Source organism: Amblyomma maculatum, chromosome 10, assembly GCF_055883805.1.
Source record: "Amblyomma maculatum isolate TAMU_Amacu chromosome 10, ASM5588380v1, whole genome shotgun sequence".
NCBI classification, from domain to species: domain Eukaryota; kingdom Metazoa; phylum Arthropoda; class Arachnida; order Ixodida; family Ixodidae; genus Amblyomma; species Amblyomma maculatum.
The window spans coordinates 40,935,590-40,952,780 of NC_139353.1; the positions used below are offsets into that span (position 1 = coordinate 40,935,590).

Sequence of the window (17,191 nt, forward strand, 5' to 3'; positions counted from 1 at the left end):
AGTGCTTTTACCACTGTCTTTTCATTCTCCAAATGTTTAGCATTGAGAGACTGATGCAGAGTTTGGCAAAGTGTTCCTTTAGTAATAATAATTGGTTCATGGGAAAGAAAAGGTGCATTATCTGTCACCTGTTCTGTGAACACCTGAACCGCACCTAAGGGAAGAAAGGAAGGTGGGAGTGGATAGAAAGAGGGCCTTAGTGGAGGGTTACAGAATAATTTCGACCAACTGGGGATATTTAACATGCACTGACATCGCACAGCACATAGACTTTCTCCGTTTTGCCTCCATCGAAACGCAGCCAACCACCGGCGGCTGTGTTTCGATGGAGGTGAAATTAAGAGGCATCCGTATGCTGTGCGGTCTTTCTTTTTCTGTGAACCAATTATTATTATTACTAATAATGATTGGCTTACAGGAAAAGAAAGGCATGGTATCTGTCACACTTGTACTGTGGACACCTGAACTGCACCATAAGGGAAGAAAGTGTTTTGGTTTTTGGGGAAAGGAAAGCACAGTATCTGACTTGCTTCTTGGTGCATGCCTACACTTAGTACATTTAGAGGTGCCTACATTGTGGGTTCGAATCCTTGCCATAAACTAGCCTCGAACTTGACAGGCAGTGAATGCTAAATGGGAAGCAAAATGGTATGGCACAGCCCTGAATGCTGCATAAAGAACGGTTGCGTCACAATTTTGATATGAAACAATGCGAAACGAAGAGGCGTCGTGTGCTGTGCGATGTCAGCGCACGTTAAAGATCCCCAGGTGGTCGAAATTACTTCGTAGCCCTCCACTACGGCTCCTCTTTCTCTCTTTCCACTTTCATTCCCACCTTCCTCCCTTCCCTTATGGCGCGGTTCTGGTGTCCACAGAGCAAGTGTGACAGTTACTGCGCCTTTCCCTTCCTGTGAACCAATTAAATTAAAAAAACAATGCATATTGGTGCATATTTTTTCCGGCACTTTTTTCTCAATTCTTGGTTATGGTGACGACGGATATGCCTTTTGGAAAAATTAGTACTTTTTGTAGTTCGTTTTACACGCCATTTCCTGTATTTCAAAACTGTGGTCTGTCCTGTTAGAAATATAGCGGGGTGTTTTGAGGTGCTTTTTCTTATCAATGCCTGTTGTGTTGGTGTATGTTGAGTGCAGAAGTTTGAGCCTTTGCTTCTGGCGCATTATCTGTAGCAGTTCCAGTTCTATGTGTTTCTTTATCTGTGTTATGCTGGCATGTCTGGGATACTGCCTTGATATACAACTGGCTGCGCGGTTTTGTACAGCTTCTAATTTGTCAATCAGGTACCGCTGATGTGGATCCCAGACTGCGGACGCATGTTCCAGTTGAGGCCTTACCAGTGACTTCTACCTTAAGAGTAGGTTGAGCATTTTCCCAGCTTTTTTGACGGTTATATCAATATGATTTGAAAAGGACAGATCAGCAGTTAGTAGAGCACCTAGATATTTAACTTCATTTGCCGTGCTGAGAGTGGTATCACCTACTTTGTAGGTAGGTTCATCAGGAATCTTAGACTTAGTAAATGATACCTGGTAACATTTATTGGTGTTCAGGCCAAGTTGCCAGGTTTGGCACCGGGAGGCTATGCTGTTCAGGTCATGCTGAAGGGCATCTACATCTTGTTTATTACGGATTGGTCTATGAAAAATGCAGTCGTTTGTGAAGTCTTCTTTGTGAAGATATGTTTGAAGGGATATCATTTATACAGATTAAGAAGAGTAGCGGTCTCAGCACTGAGCCCTGCAACACTCCCGAAGTGACTTGAACAAAGCTAGAATTTTCACCTCCAATTACCACACATTGTATTCTGTCGCTCAGGTAGTCTTCGATTACTCTCATAACTTTAACTTTAGCGTCCAAGTTAAGAGTTCTCATTTTGTACTTTAGTAGTTCATGTGAGACAAAATAATGCTTTGCGATAGTCGAGAAAAGTTGCATCGGTATGAAACCTTTCTTCAGCAGTATCCGCTAGCTCATGAAAAAGTTCGACCAGCTGAGTGGTGCAGGACACGCCTTAGCGGAAACCATGCTGGTTGGGAAAGAAAAAGCTGCTTTGTTCCAAGTGTCTAATTATATTGCTCTATAGTAAGTTCTCGAACACTTTACAACATATGGAGCTCAGCGAGATTGGTCTGTAGTTGTTTACAGAGAATTTGGAATCGCTCTTAAAAACTGGTACGACTTAAGCTTTTTTCCAGTCTTTGGGTATTAGGCTGTATTCTAGTGTTTTGCAGAAAATTACTTGTAAGTATTGAGTTACACTGAAAGAACAGGCTTTGAATACTCTAGGAGAGATTCCATCTGGACCAGTTGTTTTGGTTTCATCAATTGAGTTAAGGCACTTCCTGATACCCTCAAGTGTGATTGCTATTGAAGGCATTACGTTTTGCACTCTCAAAGTAGTGCTGGTTAAAGTATCTATTCTGTTCTTTTTTAGAAATACTGATTTAAAGGAATTATTAAAACAGTCAGCTTTTGCATTATTCTCAGATATCTGGATTCCATCGTGAAGAATGCTCGGCATACCTGTTCTCTCCTTGCGAGTCTTTCTTAGGTAGCTCCAAAATGGATAGGGTGCGCAATTCCTCTTGAAGTTCTTCACACACATAATACCGATTATTCAGTTCTGGCGAGTTACGAATTCAACACTCATGTACTGTGCACGGCGGTGCATGTTAATCCCACGTGGTCTAAATTAATCCAGAACCTTTTGCTGCAGCATCTGTCATAGCCCATTTCGCTTGAGGGTATTAGGCCCTGCAGTTCACAATTTCTACTTCTTTTGATTCAAAGTGCTGCCTGTACGCTCAGCTGTCAGCAACCATAGTATTAAATGTGCATGTTCTTGCTCATGGCTTCTCGTACCCATACACAAAAATTGTATTTCCGTTTGCCGCAACGTGTCAAGGCACAGCTATAATGCGAGATGTGGCAACGCAGCACACATCAAGATTATGTGCGCAAGACCAGTGCATGGTTTGAAGCGTAGAGTTTCTTACTATAGTATGAAGTAATGGTGTTGAATCCACTTTGGCAAAACATGCTCGGAAGTACATAGGATATAATTGTGGGCCACTGTGGAAGTGGTTATCTGGTTGTATCATCTATGATCAAGTGCCCTTTCTATCTGATTGCCTCTGTGCAATATAGTTGGTTATATCACTTGAATCAGCGGAGGTTAACCGACTGCACAACTGTGGGTCACTTGACCACAGGTGGTGCATGGTCGGAAGTCCTCATGGTGGGCTAGTCGAATTCAGAAAGGCAGGCTACATTCAGGTTTATATTAGCGGTTCAGAACCTAGTACTGTTCTTGTAGATAAAGCAATAGCCGAACTTTGGTCATTACTGCACAAAGGTTTGGTTTGGTTTATGGGGTTTAACGTCCCAAATCAACTTGGGCTATGAGAGACACTGTAATGGAGGGCTCCAGATATTTCGGCCACCTGGGGTTCGTTAATGTGCACTGACATCGCATGGCACACAGTTACCTGGCTTTCTGCCTCTATCAAAAAACAGCCGCCATGGTTGAGATTCGATCCCACATCCTTAGGCACAGAAATCGAGCACCCTAATCACTACACCATCGTGACAGGGTACTAAACAAAGCTGCATCGGAGATAGAGTTATGCTTGCAAGCATAGCAAAGGTTGGAGAGTAAGGCGACATCAAGACACATGTTGAATCACTACCACCCAGTTGTGGCTCATGCAGACAAGTGGCAAGAATTTGTGTTTAGCCTACAGTTAACAGTATCTGTAAACCTCAGGAGAAATGCAAGCTTTCAACAGCAACTCTAGCCTCTTTGAAAGGTGTTGAGGTGACAGATAACAGTAAGGAGGCCAAGTGCCTAGTCAGGATGCTCCGTTGTAAGAATTAATCGCAAGACTCTGCCCAACCGTTGGCACTGCCTGTTTTCATAGGCCACAGATTACAATATTAAAAATGGTTTAGCACAACCCAGTGCCAACTACAGGAAAGCGAGTCGGGCTGAGTGAGCATCACAAAACTAGGTTCGGTTCTGTTTATGGTGTTATGCAAATATGCAAGGAAAAACATGACCTTTAAGCCAAAAATGCGCATTTCACATGCGAAGAAGGTTTTGTGTTGACACTAAGGCAAGCAATTTTGGAAGTAAAGTTTTACTAAATAGCATTCCACGATTTGGAATGCATAAGTGGTGGTCACAACACGCTGCGAGACATTTTTGGTGCTAACATGCATTGTGGGATAGAAGGAAAAGATTGTCATTCTTGAGCGCCTTTCCTTGCGCTGGCAGCATGGCAGCTGTTCAACAGAATGTTATACATGGTGACACCGATTAGGTGTCCCCCTTATGTCATACAAAAATGTGAGAGATGTGAGGAAGTCAGCATAAAATACGAAGGTCGAAAAGGGGGACACATAGGATGTTCACAAGTGTTCCTATGTGTCCTCCCTTTCGTCTGTAATTTGCGCAGACTTCTTCACATCATATGATGCAATAACTAGCCGGCAGCATGCCCTCTAGAAATGTGGGAGCTTAATCTCTTTTCGAGCAAAGAAAGGCAAATGAAAAATAGCAGTGCGGCATTTTATGAGCGATGGTACTAATTAAAGAAACCACTTACAGCCGATCGGACAGGCATCGAGTGCAGTAATACAGCAGGTTTGGTTTGGTTTGGTTTGTGGGGTTTAACGTCCAAAAGCGACTCAGGCTATTTCCAAAGGTTATGGACACACAAGCATTGATGAGCAGGCATTAATGGCTTCAGAAGCTGAAAATAAAAACTAAATGTAAGCAAATGTCAACACCACAACTTAAAGGCCAGCATCTCCAAGAGAGGGTGAAAGCAGAGAAAATAGCGCATGTGTCTGGATATGAGACAATGCTCTTTTTTTCTAAGACGAGTTGCAAACTGGCACCACTTGCTTACCCCACAGGCGGCTCTTGTCAACAACTGTTTGAAGAATGCCAAAGCACAACAATACATCACAAGTCAGACATGGATCAATTTTACCAATTACAAGACAACGGAACGTTTATTATCGTTAATAAAGCTGGTTTACACGTGGCTGAAGCAATATAACACATGAAGGAAACAGTGCCTCAGCTCATTAGCGCTTCCATCTGAGTGAGCCTGGCATATGTGTCTCCTGGCATACCATAGGGGATACCTCCAGCAAACATGACAACGGCTCTCGCCTGTGAGCGCAGTTCTTTTTTCGTACCCTCCTCTGCCGCTTTCAGCTCCTTGTACTCCCCATACAACAAGTTCAACACAGCCAACAGGATGTCAGGCAAAATACGCCGCACTTCCTCAGACCTTTGTGAAAAGGCCGTGACACTCTTGTCGACGTCAGAAGGTTGAAATGGAATTAGGTCGAGCTTGCGAATGGTGTCCAAGGCGAACACAGACTTTTTCTGATGAACAAAGGCGAAGAATGTACCCAAATCCAGCAGCAGATAAAGGGCTGCCAGGGATTCTGCTGATGCAGTGCTACGGCTGTCCCTGTAACGAGTGGCGAGGTCCACGGCTAGGTTTTGCAAACGCTCCCAAGCTGGCCCTGATGCACTGGTCACGTGCTGTGCAAGCAGTTTGTTGAGAAGTCGGATGGCATCATTGTTCTTCCTGCACAAGTCATAGAGAGACACTGCTTCTTCATACAGACCCCTGTTCTCGCAGTCTCCTGCCACAGTTTCAATGATCTGCTCAGTGTCAAAGTGGAACAAGTCAACAGCTCCTGGCATCCGGCAGCCATCAGGCTTGGTTTTGCCGAGCAGGGCCCCAAACTCCTTGGTCTCCAGTACGAGTTCACTGACACATGCTACAAACAGGTTCTCGCCACGGATGCCTTTGATGTTCCGCAAAAAGTAGTAGTACCCGAGGGCCTCGCGTGGGTCTGTAACCTCAAACTTACGAGTGTAGCTAGTCACGAGACGTGCCAGGTTGAAGCAGTAGCCATGACCTGAGGGTGCCTTTGAAACCAGTGGCAACTGTACAGAGGCTGGTGGCGTTAGAAGGTTTTCTTCATATAAAACAAGTGCTACGTGCACGGCGTGGCAGCGCTGTGGTTCCATGCGAGCCAAAAAATCCACAGCATGCTCAAACTGCCCCGTCAGGAACAGCACCTGGAAGTACAGGTATGGCTGGTGCATTGCATCGAAATGGCTCTCGCCGTACTCTTCCAACAAAGAATGTTGCAGCTTGGACAGCGTCAGTCGATCCGGTGCTTGCTCCTGCTGTTCTTCATCAGCTGTGGGGTTTTCTACTCGCACGAGGCATAGCTTGAGCCAGAGGTAGTCTTCACACGTCGTCGACACTAGCGGGTGGTCTTGGGTGACGTCACAGCGCGCCAGGATGCAAAAGACGGCACGCTTGAACGGGTCCGTTGAGGCGTGCACGGGACCAATATACTGGAGGCGGATCTTGCTTTCACTGCTGGCACGAAGGTGACCGTCTTCGGACGACGCGTACTCTTCTAGATAGGGACACAGTTCGGCGGCACTGCCTGCAGCATTCTTGCTGATCTCAACAGCCGCTCGGCGGTCGCCGCATCGCAGGCAGTAGTAGATCAAGGCCCACACAGGTTGGCCATCTAAGTTACCGTCGTATTCACCCTTGTGTTGCAGTTTGGAAGACTTTACCCTGAGGAAGCCCTTCACTAAGTTCACCGTGTCTATGCCGCCGCCGAGGGCCGCTCTGCCCAGGTTGCCTACGACCGCAGCGCGCATGTAACGGTCGTAGACTCGCTCCAGGTACTTGCGGGACTGGTTCACTAGAGCATCTGCGCGCTCCGTGCTGCTCAGCGGTGCCTCCAGGAGAGTGCACACCATGTCCCACATATCCATGGCGTGCCGGTCGTCGATCTCCTTGGAGACTGCCTTGAAGCGTTCCGCGAGATTGGGCCGTGTGCCGCCTTTGATGACACCCTCGTTGTACAGGTACACTTCACGCGCGTACGCCACTTCGGCGGCAGTCATGGTGCTGCGTGTCTTTGGGTCCAGCTGGAAGGTAGAACTTGACAAGCTCGGCTCGGCCGCGGTGCTCACATCCATGACTTCGTTGGAGGGACCCACAAGGGAGTCGAGCAAGCGCTGTTTCTCGCGCTGCCATTCATTGGAGAAGGCGTCTAAGTAGAACTTGACAACTTCTTCCTGCGTTGACTTGACCGACTCAGCAAATACAGACAGTATGGCGTTTTCGCGTTCGTTGCGGAGGAATGCCTGAATGTCGGTGTCGCGCACTTCTTCGACGGGTTCGAAAGTTGGCGCGGCTGCTAAGCCTTCAAGCTTCTGAGATGCCCGGGGTAGGTCGAAACCACGCGACCCCAGCAGGATGGATGCCTTGACATCGTTCGTGTCCTTCGCCGAAAGCAGGGCGGTTCGCGACCATAGCTGGTGACCCTCCTTGACAATTTGTTTCAGATTGCGCTTCACTCGCGGCAAACCTGTGTCGTCGATTTCGGCGGTTAGCTGTTCCGCTTGCCGAAGCAGCTCTCCAAAACCTGCGCTGTCTTCTTCCATCATTGCTAAACTGCTCGGCTGCGAGACTCTCTCACGCAGAAAATATACCACGTACCACTTGTCAACCGCAAGTAGCGGAATATGATAGCATAACAGGTCGAGCCCAAACCAACTGCAGCCGGCGCTGACGCTCAGAACATGCTTCAAACGCCGAACATGCCGTAACCCTGTAAACACTACCGCTGTCGGCGCGTAGTCGTTTAAAAGAAAGCATTTATTACAGGTAGCCTAATGCAACCTAGAACAAAAAATATTCAATATTGTTGTAAATTTTCAGTATTAATTTTGTAACAAGTTTTTGAAAGTTTAAACCCAATCTCAAGTTCGCGCAACGGCACTAGATTTTTTTCGCGGAAGAGTGTGAAAAAAGACCGATAAAGAAGAGGTGCTTTTTAGCGCTTGCAACGTTGCCTGACCTCAAATAATCCTGCCGCTAAAGAAAGCTTCTATTTTTTTAAAAGAAAATACAGATCAAATCTAAGGCGATACTAGCATATTGCAAACTACATTTTTCGAAAACAAAAGTTTGTTTTATATTGTTATTTGACGTTTATGCTTGACTGAGCAGTGCCACGCGCAGATTCGTGGCGAGCTAGTCGCGCGAGCATTTTCGCGTTTTCCCTCGAGTATCGATTGCGCCATCTCCAACTTCTCCCGTCTCCAAAATATGGCGTCGGAGCATGGTCGGAGAGTTTCCTCCCGATCCGTGCGGAGATTTTGCGTGTGAAACCGAAAGGATTTCGTGCCCACATTGCGCTCCTCCGTGATGATGTAGCCAGCGGCGACCGAGACGGCCGCATGAGACCTACGTGTCTGCGGTGTTCCTAACCAGTGCATCGCGGACTCGGCCCAACATGACGACTGACAAGATCAAAGTGGCCGTGCGTGTACGGCCCATGAATCGCCGAGGTAAGAGTGTGGCCCTTGAAGTGGCGTTGTCAACCCCACTCTGCGTCTTGCTAAACGTCGCTCGCTCAGCGCGGCTGCTTGCTTCGAATCCGCAGTAAAAAAATACATTGTGATCGCCGCTTCGGCGCCTGCGACAACGGCAGCTGTGTGTGAATCTTACCCAAAACACTTTTTTCTCCGAACGGCGTCTGGCATACATATCGATCGTTTTGAAAAGTCTTTACTCCTCCTGTTGTGCTCCTTGGAGAAATTCTTGCGAACATCCGGAAATGTGGAGCAGCCAATTTTTGTGCCAAATTATCGCACGCGCTGCTTCTGTCGTTGTGTCCTTCGACGTTTTTTTCTCGCGTCGGCGCGGTAATTGGTCTGCTTAACGATCTGTCCAGGTTTGTGGCCGAAGCGAGCGCTGTAATCTGGATGGCTAGCCAACGCGACTGGTGCGTGATGTCTACGCTAAACGCGTGTATGTAGTATTTCGCCCATAAAATTGCAGCTAAGCGACGTCGACAGCTCTGCGCTCCTGTCAGCTCATCATTTTTTCTCCCCTTGTTTATTATCTCACACTGTGCAAGTTGGACGCGTCATATACCTCACGCGTTTTTAGCTCACCTAGGTGCGATGACCGGCGCTTCTTTCTTGCGGCTGAAATATACCGGCCCTGCTGTGAAAACCGCAACTTGTGTTTGGACATCTATTGCGCTCAGGAACGGCTGCACTTTCCTTGCATGTTTAATAATTGTTTACCTCTGTTATTCATTTGCGTTTCTCTGATATTGTTGGCGCATTTGCCCATGTTGATGGCAGTACTCGGCTCTGCGATTCATCAAAAGTTTTGACTTGAGGTGTGTAACAGTGCTAGTAATATTTAATTACAGGTTTATTCTCGAATACAGAAAAATCGTTTAACTAGCCCGTAAGTTCAAACCAGCTGTTCATTTACCGCACAGTTTGTTTCATTCATTCATTCATTCTTGGGAGGCCGACTGAAGTGGGCGTCAACTCGAAGGCGCTTTCCTTGGCACGTGAAACCTCATATCGCGGAAACTTTGTTCTTTACGTAGACTCTTGCAGTGTACTATCACACTGTCCCGCCCCGTTTTATTTTGTTCCTGAGTCACGGGAATTACGTTTTTGTTGTAGTGCGGGCCGTCAGGACAATGCTCTTATCTGCCGTGTCGCAGTTTCTGTTGTGCACCAAGGGTTTCGAACTCCTACGTACTGTTTTGCATTCGGATCGTGTGGGGCCCTTAGTGACTAGCCTAACGTGGAAAGAATCCACTGGTTTAGCCCGGCCGGCGTCTCGCACTAGTGGTTTTTGCTGGAGAGTGCGCAGATCCGCCTTACTTGTGCTGCACAGCCCAGTTTCCGGTAGAGTGAGCTCTGACTCAGCGGCGCAGTGTAATTCCTCTTTCCCTCTATTTTTGTTCCTTCCGTCCGCACAACAGGCGTAGTTACGGACGACGTAGGCTGCGTGGTGTGGACTTATGCAGCAGCGGTAGAACACTTGTTCTTCTCAAAACAGCTGAGGCTCTGCTTCCGGTAAAAAAGAAAAAGAAAAGGAAAGTAAAAAAAAAAAAAAAAAACTTGCGGAATCCAGAGCTTGCGCCAGCCAATCAGAGTGCGCGATATAGGGAAGCTTTTTCATGATTGCTCAGAAAGTCGGCGCCCCGCAAGATCACGTCTAATCACGCCGGGCGACGAGATGATCACAGTCAAAAGAAACCTCGTTGTCAACCGGCCTTTGATGAGCCGCCAGCTGCGGCTTCCGCAAGCCTGCACGGTTTTTCGGAGACGAGGCACACCGTGTTGTTGGGTTTGTTTGGTTCTTTCGTTCCCTCCGTCGTACTCATCAGAGCTTTGTTTTTGTTATTATTGCTGTTCACCTTCGTTTGGTTCCACGTAGCCGCCTTCCGAGCGAGCATTCGAGAGCGCGAGCCGTTAGCGTGCTTCCGTGCAAGAAAACAAACACCGTGAATAAAACCCAAACGAAGCTGCCGAAGCGACACCAGCAACAACAACGGACGAAACGAAAATAAAGAGAATGAAGCCGGCCGTTGACGGCGGGGAGTTATTAGAGCAGAAGAATGACACGCTACCTGGATTTGAACAATCCGGGCGCCCTTCAGATTCTTTTCAACGCCCCCATTTTTTTCTTTCTTAGTTCTGCTCGTTATCTTTCGTTCGCGTTCTAGGTTTGTTTCTTGTTTTCCACCTTTTGTTTCCTCCTCCCTCCTCCTTTTTTTGTTCTTTTCTTTCGGCATTGTTATCATGCGCTGCCTTCTTCGCGGAAGGGCATGCTTATGGAGTGTGGTACACGCGTGTATCAGCTTCGCGAAACTCGGCGCGCTCTGGCAGCGCCCTTTCGAGTGCGCTTTCTTGTTCGTTGTCCATTTTTTTTTTTTTTTTCTGTTTGTGCCAGGCGTCATTACAATTTCTAACCTGGATGCGCGCCTTGAGGGGCGGTCGTCAGGCTGTACCGCGAAATGGCGGCTCCTTGCTGAAGCCTCGGGGTCAGCGATGGCAGGCCGTGTCGCGAAAGGAAACGGCGCTACGTTTTTGTTGACACAATAAATTTGGCCATTGATCCGGGCATTGATGTTTCTAATTTAATAAACGAGTAGAACTGCATGCAAAGGCAGCCTTCCTCGTTTTTCTAGACGTGATCGCGTGTCTTTACCAGAATTAACTTTAAATTGATCGTAAACAGGACTCTAATTAACGGAATAAATAGACTCTTTTCGAACAGACTGCCTTTAACGTAGGTCTTTAGAGAGTCAACTGGAAGCTGTAGAAAGCTGAGCAGACTGCCATGGGCTTTGTTAAAACTGTGGCTGAAGTCGGTGACCCTAGTTTGCGACCTGCACAGAAACCGGATGTCGGTTACCTCTTACCTATAGGACGATCAGCAGAAGCCTAATAAATGGTTTAAACAGGCTATCTTCGAACAGCATCTCTTAAGAAAGTCAGTTGAAAGGTTTAGAAAGCATAGTGTTGACTGTTTGCCATGAACTTTATCGAAACTGGTTCGAGTAGGTGTCCTTATCTTGCGACCTACGCTGAAGTCGGATGACGTTATCTCTTGCCATTATGACGAAGAGCGGATGAGTTGCCCAAGAGTACACTTAGTGTCGCATCTCTTCAAAGTGCTTCGTTACGCAGGAATGTGTAGAGGTGCGCGATGAGTTCCGCTTTGTCTGACTACTGAAATTTTTTTCCCACTCTTTTTGAACATCTCAAGGTGTGCCGTGGTTGGTGGTGGGTCTTGCAACTTTGCACGGGCGCAGGCTTTGCTTGCGTAAGAGCCTGTATGACGCTATAAGGAGGAGATGGGATATAAACCGGACGTGTTTCAATCATTACCCCTGAGTAACAGTCCTGTCCCCTTTCCTCTTCCAATTTCGTTTTCACGAAAACGATAAGGTAGCAGGCGCTTAATAGGAATGTCTGCGTACTATTACGTCAGCTGTTGGGAAACAAGTAAACTGATTTTAATTGCATGGTGCCGTAAATAGTTCTCAAGCCGGAGCTACTCGTAACTTCAACAGGGCGCATGCACCATCTAAGTGCCAAGAATATGTCGCAGAAGTCGGCTGAGTTAACTCTTTGACGATCGACTTCTTTTTCACGGAACATGGCCCCTTGGTCACCATCATTTTGCCCTCAGAATGAGAAATGAAGGACTAAATGCGGCATAAAAAGTACAACGAATTAATACCAGTCCCATTGAGCGCCATGCCACCATGCCCTTTCGAGCCCATACCGTTTGGTGCAAAGCATTGCCCAGAGATGAGTTATATTGTTTTCGTTCAGACTTGGTAGTTGAGGAGCTCTTCGAATAAGAAACTATCATTGTCGTTGCCAAACAGTAGACAGTGCGGGCGCCTAGCCAGAATGAACGCCGAACTGACCCCAAAAAGTGCGATAAGGCCATGCTAGAGCCGGCAATAAACCAAGCAAAGCGTCAGTCGATGTGAATATAAACTATTTCGCGTTTACATGAGGGGTGCGGACAAACCGAAACTAAGCGAAGGCTGGACTATAAACCACACGAAGCAAGATCGAGCGGCTAAAAACATGGTCGGTTTCAAGCCTCAAGAGCTGGACTTATATCTCCGCAAAGGTGGATTCACACGATGGACCAAATCACGAATCGCCCTCACGATTCGTTGTGACGTGGCCCTACGTCAGTGATTTCAGCTGCTTCGCTCCAGTCCGCTAGCAGCAATTCGCGATAAGGCCGCGAGTCCTTTTCACAATTCGGATCCTTCACGGACAAGACATTTTTTATTTATTTATTTCTCTTGCGGAACGCTTTCCAGCTATGCTCCCGGTGCCCAAGCATAGACAACATAACATACATTGCACTAAAACGCTAGAGGAAAGCGAGAAGTGGCTTCAAACGACTGACGGCAGTCGTTTCTATTTTGGAGTCGAACAAGCCTGTAATTTAAAACCATGTTTTTGCTTTCATTCGCAGTACATGGTTTTCACAGATATGACAGTGGCAGGCTCTTGCACTGCGCGATACATTGAAGTGTGCGATACCGAATGCGTGAGTTTTGTGGCTGCACAGAGCAGTCGCTTGAATGTATTCACCGCTTTCCTGAAGCGTTTTTGCGCGCTTACAGTTACGCTGTATAAACTTTGGCATTTGGCACGTACCGGGAGCATAGGGGCAGCAGTCCGAATGGTCGCCTTCCAAGGGTTGAAAGTAGCATATTCATGCAGCTCTCATAGACTAAGCGAGATCGCTTGCCCTGCAGAGAACTGCCTACGTAGTATACCACATCGAGCGGAACATTCACCACAGCAATACTTTGGCAAAACGGCACAGCAGCAGTAGTTGCAGGCCGCCGCACCCCGCGCATTCAACCACCGTCCATAGTAGGCTACCCTCAATATTGACAAAACAAGGCTCTCCTCTCGCGCAGTGCTCTGGGAGCAAGAGTAAGTCCGCTTTGTCGTCTGCCATTCTCTCCCACCGTGTGAATGTGGTGTGAATGCTCGCCGCGGACGGGCGGACCCCGGATGAGAGGTCACGTGACCGATCGCTTCGCTATTTGGTCCGTCGTGTGAATCCACCTTAAGCGCCGTTTCAGACTCGCATGAAACTCCGAATCCACGATTGCCGCCGTACATGTACGGCTCTCAGCAAGTTGAACGCACCCGCGCCACCATTCATGTATGACAGCGACCTTGAAATGATGAAAAGGATCCTATTCAGAGCACTAAGCAAAAGTCCATCTTTGCGCAGCTCTCTTCCATTCCTAATCATGCCCGACCGTTTTCTGTTCCGTTTTAAATATGGTCCAACTGGCAGTGTTAGACGGCGATGACCGGCTGCCGCCGTACATGTACGGCTCTGAGCACGTGGAACGCACCCGCGCCACCATTCATGTACGGCAGAGACCTCCAAAGGGTGAAAAGGCTTTGCGTAGCTCTCTTCATTCCTAATCATGCCCCACCGTTTTCAGTTCCGTTATTAAATATAGTTTAACTGGCAGTGTTGTTGCTGACGGAGAGGGTTCGCAACGTGTCGCTCCCCCGCGTTTACGTCCGAACCGTATTAACGCAATAGAGTTGAAGGCCCCGATCTCCAGAAAATCCGGCGTCGGCATTGTGAGCGAAGCTCGCTGATATGGTTCTGGCAAGAGATAGTTCGTAGGTGACGTCACGTCGTGCACTGACTGACCATTTGGTTTTCTAACGTTACGAGAACACATGACCGAGTTGGCTGCCACTTCGGGTAATTCGGGCTTGCCTCTGAGATGTGTGCGTGAAATCGGAATCCAGCTCTCCAGGATAGACATGCTTCCCCTTAGGCGATGTGGGCAGATACGTTCGATATGGCTTGGTAAGAGCTGGTCTTTATATACTTATAATGTAGTATCGTAAGAATGTATGGTGGGATAATAGCGGCATAAATGAAAAGAAATGGCCTCCAAGCGAGCCGCAGAGATAATGGACGCGAAAGCGGAGCCTGCGCGGGATTCGTCATCGCATGCCCTAAACGCAGAGCAGCTAAGCGTAGCCAGGGGGGTGGGGAGGATGTTGAACATCCTAAGTTTTCTGAGCTCGTATCCCCTACCGGCAACGTATAACACCCCCCCCCCCCCTAAAAAAAAAAAAAAAAAAACAGACAAAAGTGCTGGTTCAGAGCCAGCTAGAGTGTGCACTCGTGGCCTGGGTAAAGTTGTGTACAGCACACATTCGCGACCTTTGTATGATCCTGTCGTGCATCGTGTACTTTAAACACAGAATACTCTATAAGGGAGTAAAAAGGCAGTAAACATTTCTCTAGCACATCCTATTGGAGCAGGTTATTCTTTACAAGCCAGCGCATATTCGCGACCTTTCTATGCTCCTATCGTGCATTGTTCCCTCTAAACCAGATTACTCTCTAAGGGAGTAAAAAGGAAGTAACGTCCTCTAGCGCACATCCTATTAGATCAGGGTATTCTATACAAGCCTTGAGGTAAATTTTCTCGTACTAAATGCCGGGCTGTTGGCAACAGGAGCATATTTCTATCATAAGAAACATTCATTTGGTGTAATTAGCAGTCGCAGAAGACATTTATTCGAACTATTAGAAACCTTGACGCTAGCAATTACAGGATATTAAAACCACGGTGAAAATCGTGGTGGGTGCGAGTTTTGAAGTGAAAATCTGCTTTTGTTGCCGATCATAGGTATTACGCATTATTAGTGATGAAAATCTATCCCTATCGCTTAGGCAGCGTACCGTGCTTCTAATAGGGTGTGATTAGAGGGCAAATTACTTTTTCCTCTTCCCCTTTATAGCCTTATTTGTGTTTACAGTGTACCTTGTACGAGCCGGGTTTATTGCGAACAGAATTCGTGGAGTAAGCTTAGTTCATTCTTATTTAAAACACTGTTGTGACGCGAGCTTCGGACGGCCCATAGCAACCTTAACTCGGCAACCATACCTTTAGGTGTGAGCGCGCAGCAGAATTTTTCCGCTGTGCAACTCCACTCTCCGCGGTGTTGTGAAATGCTTCTCCCGCGCGCCCTTCCGGCAGCTTCCGCACGAATGTAAGCATTTTCAGCCTCTTTGGGATACCCTGAGCAGAGAGGCGACTTTCTTTTTAACTCGAATGCTCATACCCGTCTCTCCTTTCTGCATGAGTCGACTTCCCGAAATCGCTTCGAAAAGTTCCGTCATCGCTTTATGCCTCGTCAGGCAAGTCATTGCTTTCGCGCGGACCCGAGTGACGCGCAGCCGCGGGTCATGAAACGTCGCTCTCCCATAGGGCTCGATCGAAGGAAAGAGCTCTCTCGGCAATTTAGCCGAGAATCCGATGCGACCGCAGAACCGCAAGAGAAATGAGAGAAAGATGGGAAAGGGGGGGGGGGGGGGGGGGGGCAGAAAAAATAAGGACGCGATGGCTTTCGACGAAGAACGAAAAATAAAGATAACGAATGAAAAGCGCGACGGCTTAGTTGCGGCTCCCTGTGGGGAGATCGGCGAGCGGAGCGGTGTGCGGTCATCCGTGTTTTCTGCGCAGCATCTCTTCTCGGCGGGGACGCGGAGCAGTCGCGGACGAGCGCTGGCGATGAGGGTACTCCGTCATGATAACGCGATCAGTCCCCGCGACGAAGGGAAGCACTGCGACGACGCGCGATCGAAGCCATGGGCTCCGACCCGATGCGCTGACGGGTTGGGGATCGAGGGCCCCGCCAATCTCATCCCGCTGTTCGACTCGGTGGCGCGAAAACTGCCCACCTTTTCCCTCGTGTCGCTCCGTCTCCTGGCTGCTTCCGCCCTCCGGCACAGTCCTATCTCATATCCAGCGAACTCTTACAGCGCTGCGCATGTGGAGGATCACACTGCTGTATGCGGTGTGGTGTGAATGGCTTCCGCGACAGAACTTCTTTTTATTGCGAAAGCAATACTGCTCGCAGTTTGAGCCTTCACCGTGGAATGGCGGTGACCACCATTGACCTTTGACCTTTAGAAGACCCCCGTAGACGACCCCAAGCTGGCAGGAGCTGCCCACTTGGGTCTCGCTTCACATGGGACGCTTACGTTAGAATCAACCTTCCAGAACCTTGGCATTTCGTTACCCCTCTAGGCCACTAAGGCACATTCATACGGCTTAGTTAAAGCGGGGCTTTATGTGTGGGCTGGCGAAGAAGAATAATAATTAGAAGAATGCTCGGTCACCCGCAGCTATTGCTTTCGCTCAATATTCTGTTCAGCAGCGTTGAACTCTTCTAATTTTTTTTTACGTTCCTGGGTAGTGAGATGGTATCAGCGTCCCCCGTTTCTCCCCAGCTTTCTCGAATCTTCTTGCCCATCATTGCGTGGAAGCGCGCTCTAAATTGTGCAAAACTGGACGTACGTAGAAAAATGCCAAGGTCTGCAGTTGTTTTCTATCTGAATCGGAGTCGATTCTTGATGTGTAAGGATTTATTTCATTCAATGATTCGAGCAATCGCTCGTGCAGTCTCCCACGACTGGATCACGTCTTTCACATGCGCCGACGCTTTGTCCTTTCTTTCTCTGACGAAAAGTAAAAAAAAAAAAAAAAAAAGTAAATTTAGCTGTTGGAGGCTGCCGAACATGCAGCGACAGCGATATCGAGCGTTATAGTTGACCTCTGTTATAACGAAGATGCACGCGTAGCAAAGATGCATGCATCGGATATAAAGAATGCATAACCATGGTTATAACGAAGATGCATTGGACAGATATTTAGGGGAAACCCCCAAGGTGGAGTAGATTTCCAATAAGGG

The 17,191-nt window shown here is 47.8% G+C and overlaps 2 protein-coding genes across 2 annotated transcripts in view; one reads left to right on the plus strand and one right to left on the minus strand.

Annotated features, from left to right (window-relative positions):
* Window positions 1-5,012: 5,012 nt before the first annotated feature.
* Window positions 5,013-7,691, minus strand: LOC146176253 (nuclear pore complex protein Nup93-like). Its single transcript, XM_084582569.1, has one exon. The coding sequence runs from the start codon at window positions 7,526-7,528 to the stop codon at window positions 5,108-5,110; it is 2,421 nt and encodes an 806-aa protein (XP_084438695.1). The 5' UTR covers window positions 7,529-7,691; the 3' UTR covers window positions 5,013-5,107.
* A 448-nt stretch (window positions 7,692-8,139) lies between these two features.
* The window catches only part of Khc-73 (Kinesin heavy chain 73), a 100,758-nt gene continuing 91,706 nt past the window's right edge, over window positions 8,140-17,191 (plus strand). The window contains exon 1 of the mRNA XM_084582570.1: window positions 8,140-8,434. Coding sequence (XP_084438696.1) covers window positions 8,380-8,434 — 55 coding nt within the window. The 5' untranslated portion in view covers window positions 8,140-8,379. The remainder of the gene's footprint in view (window positions 8,435-17,191) is intronic.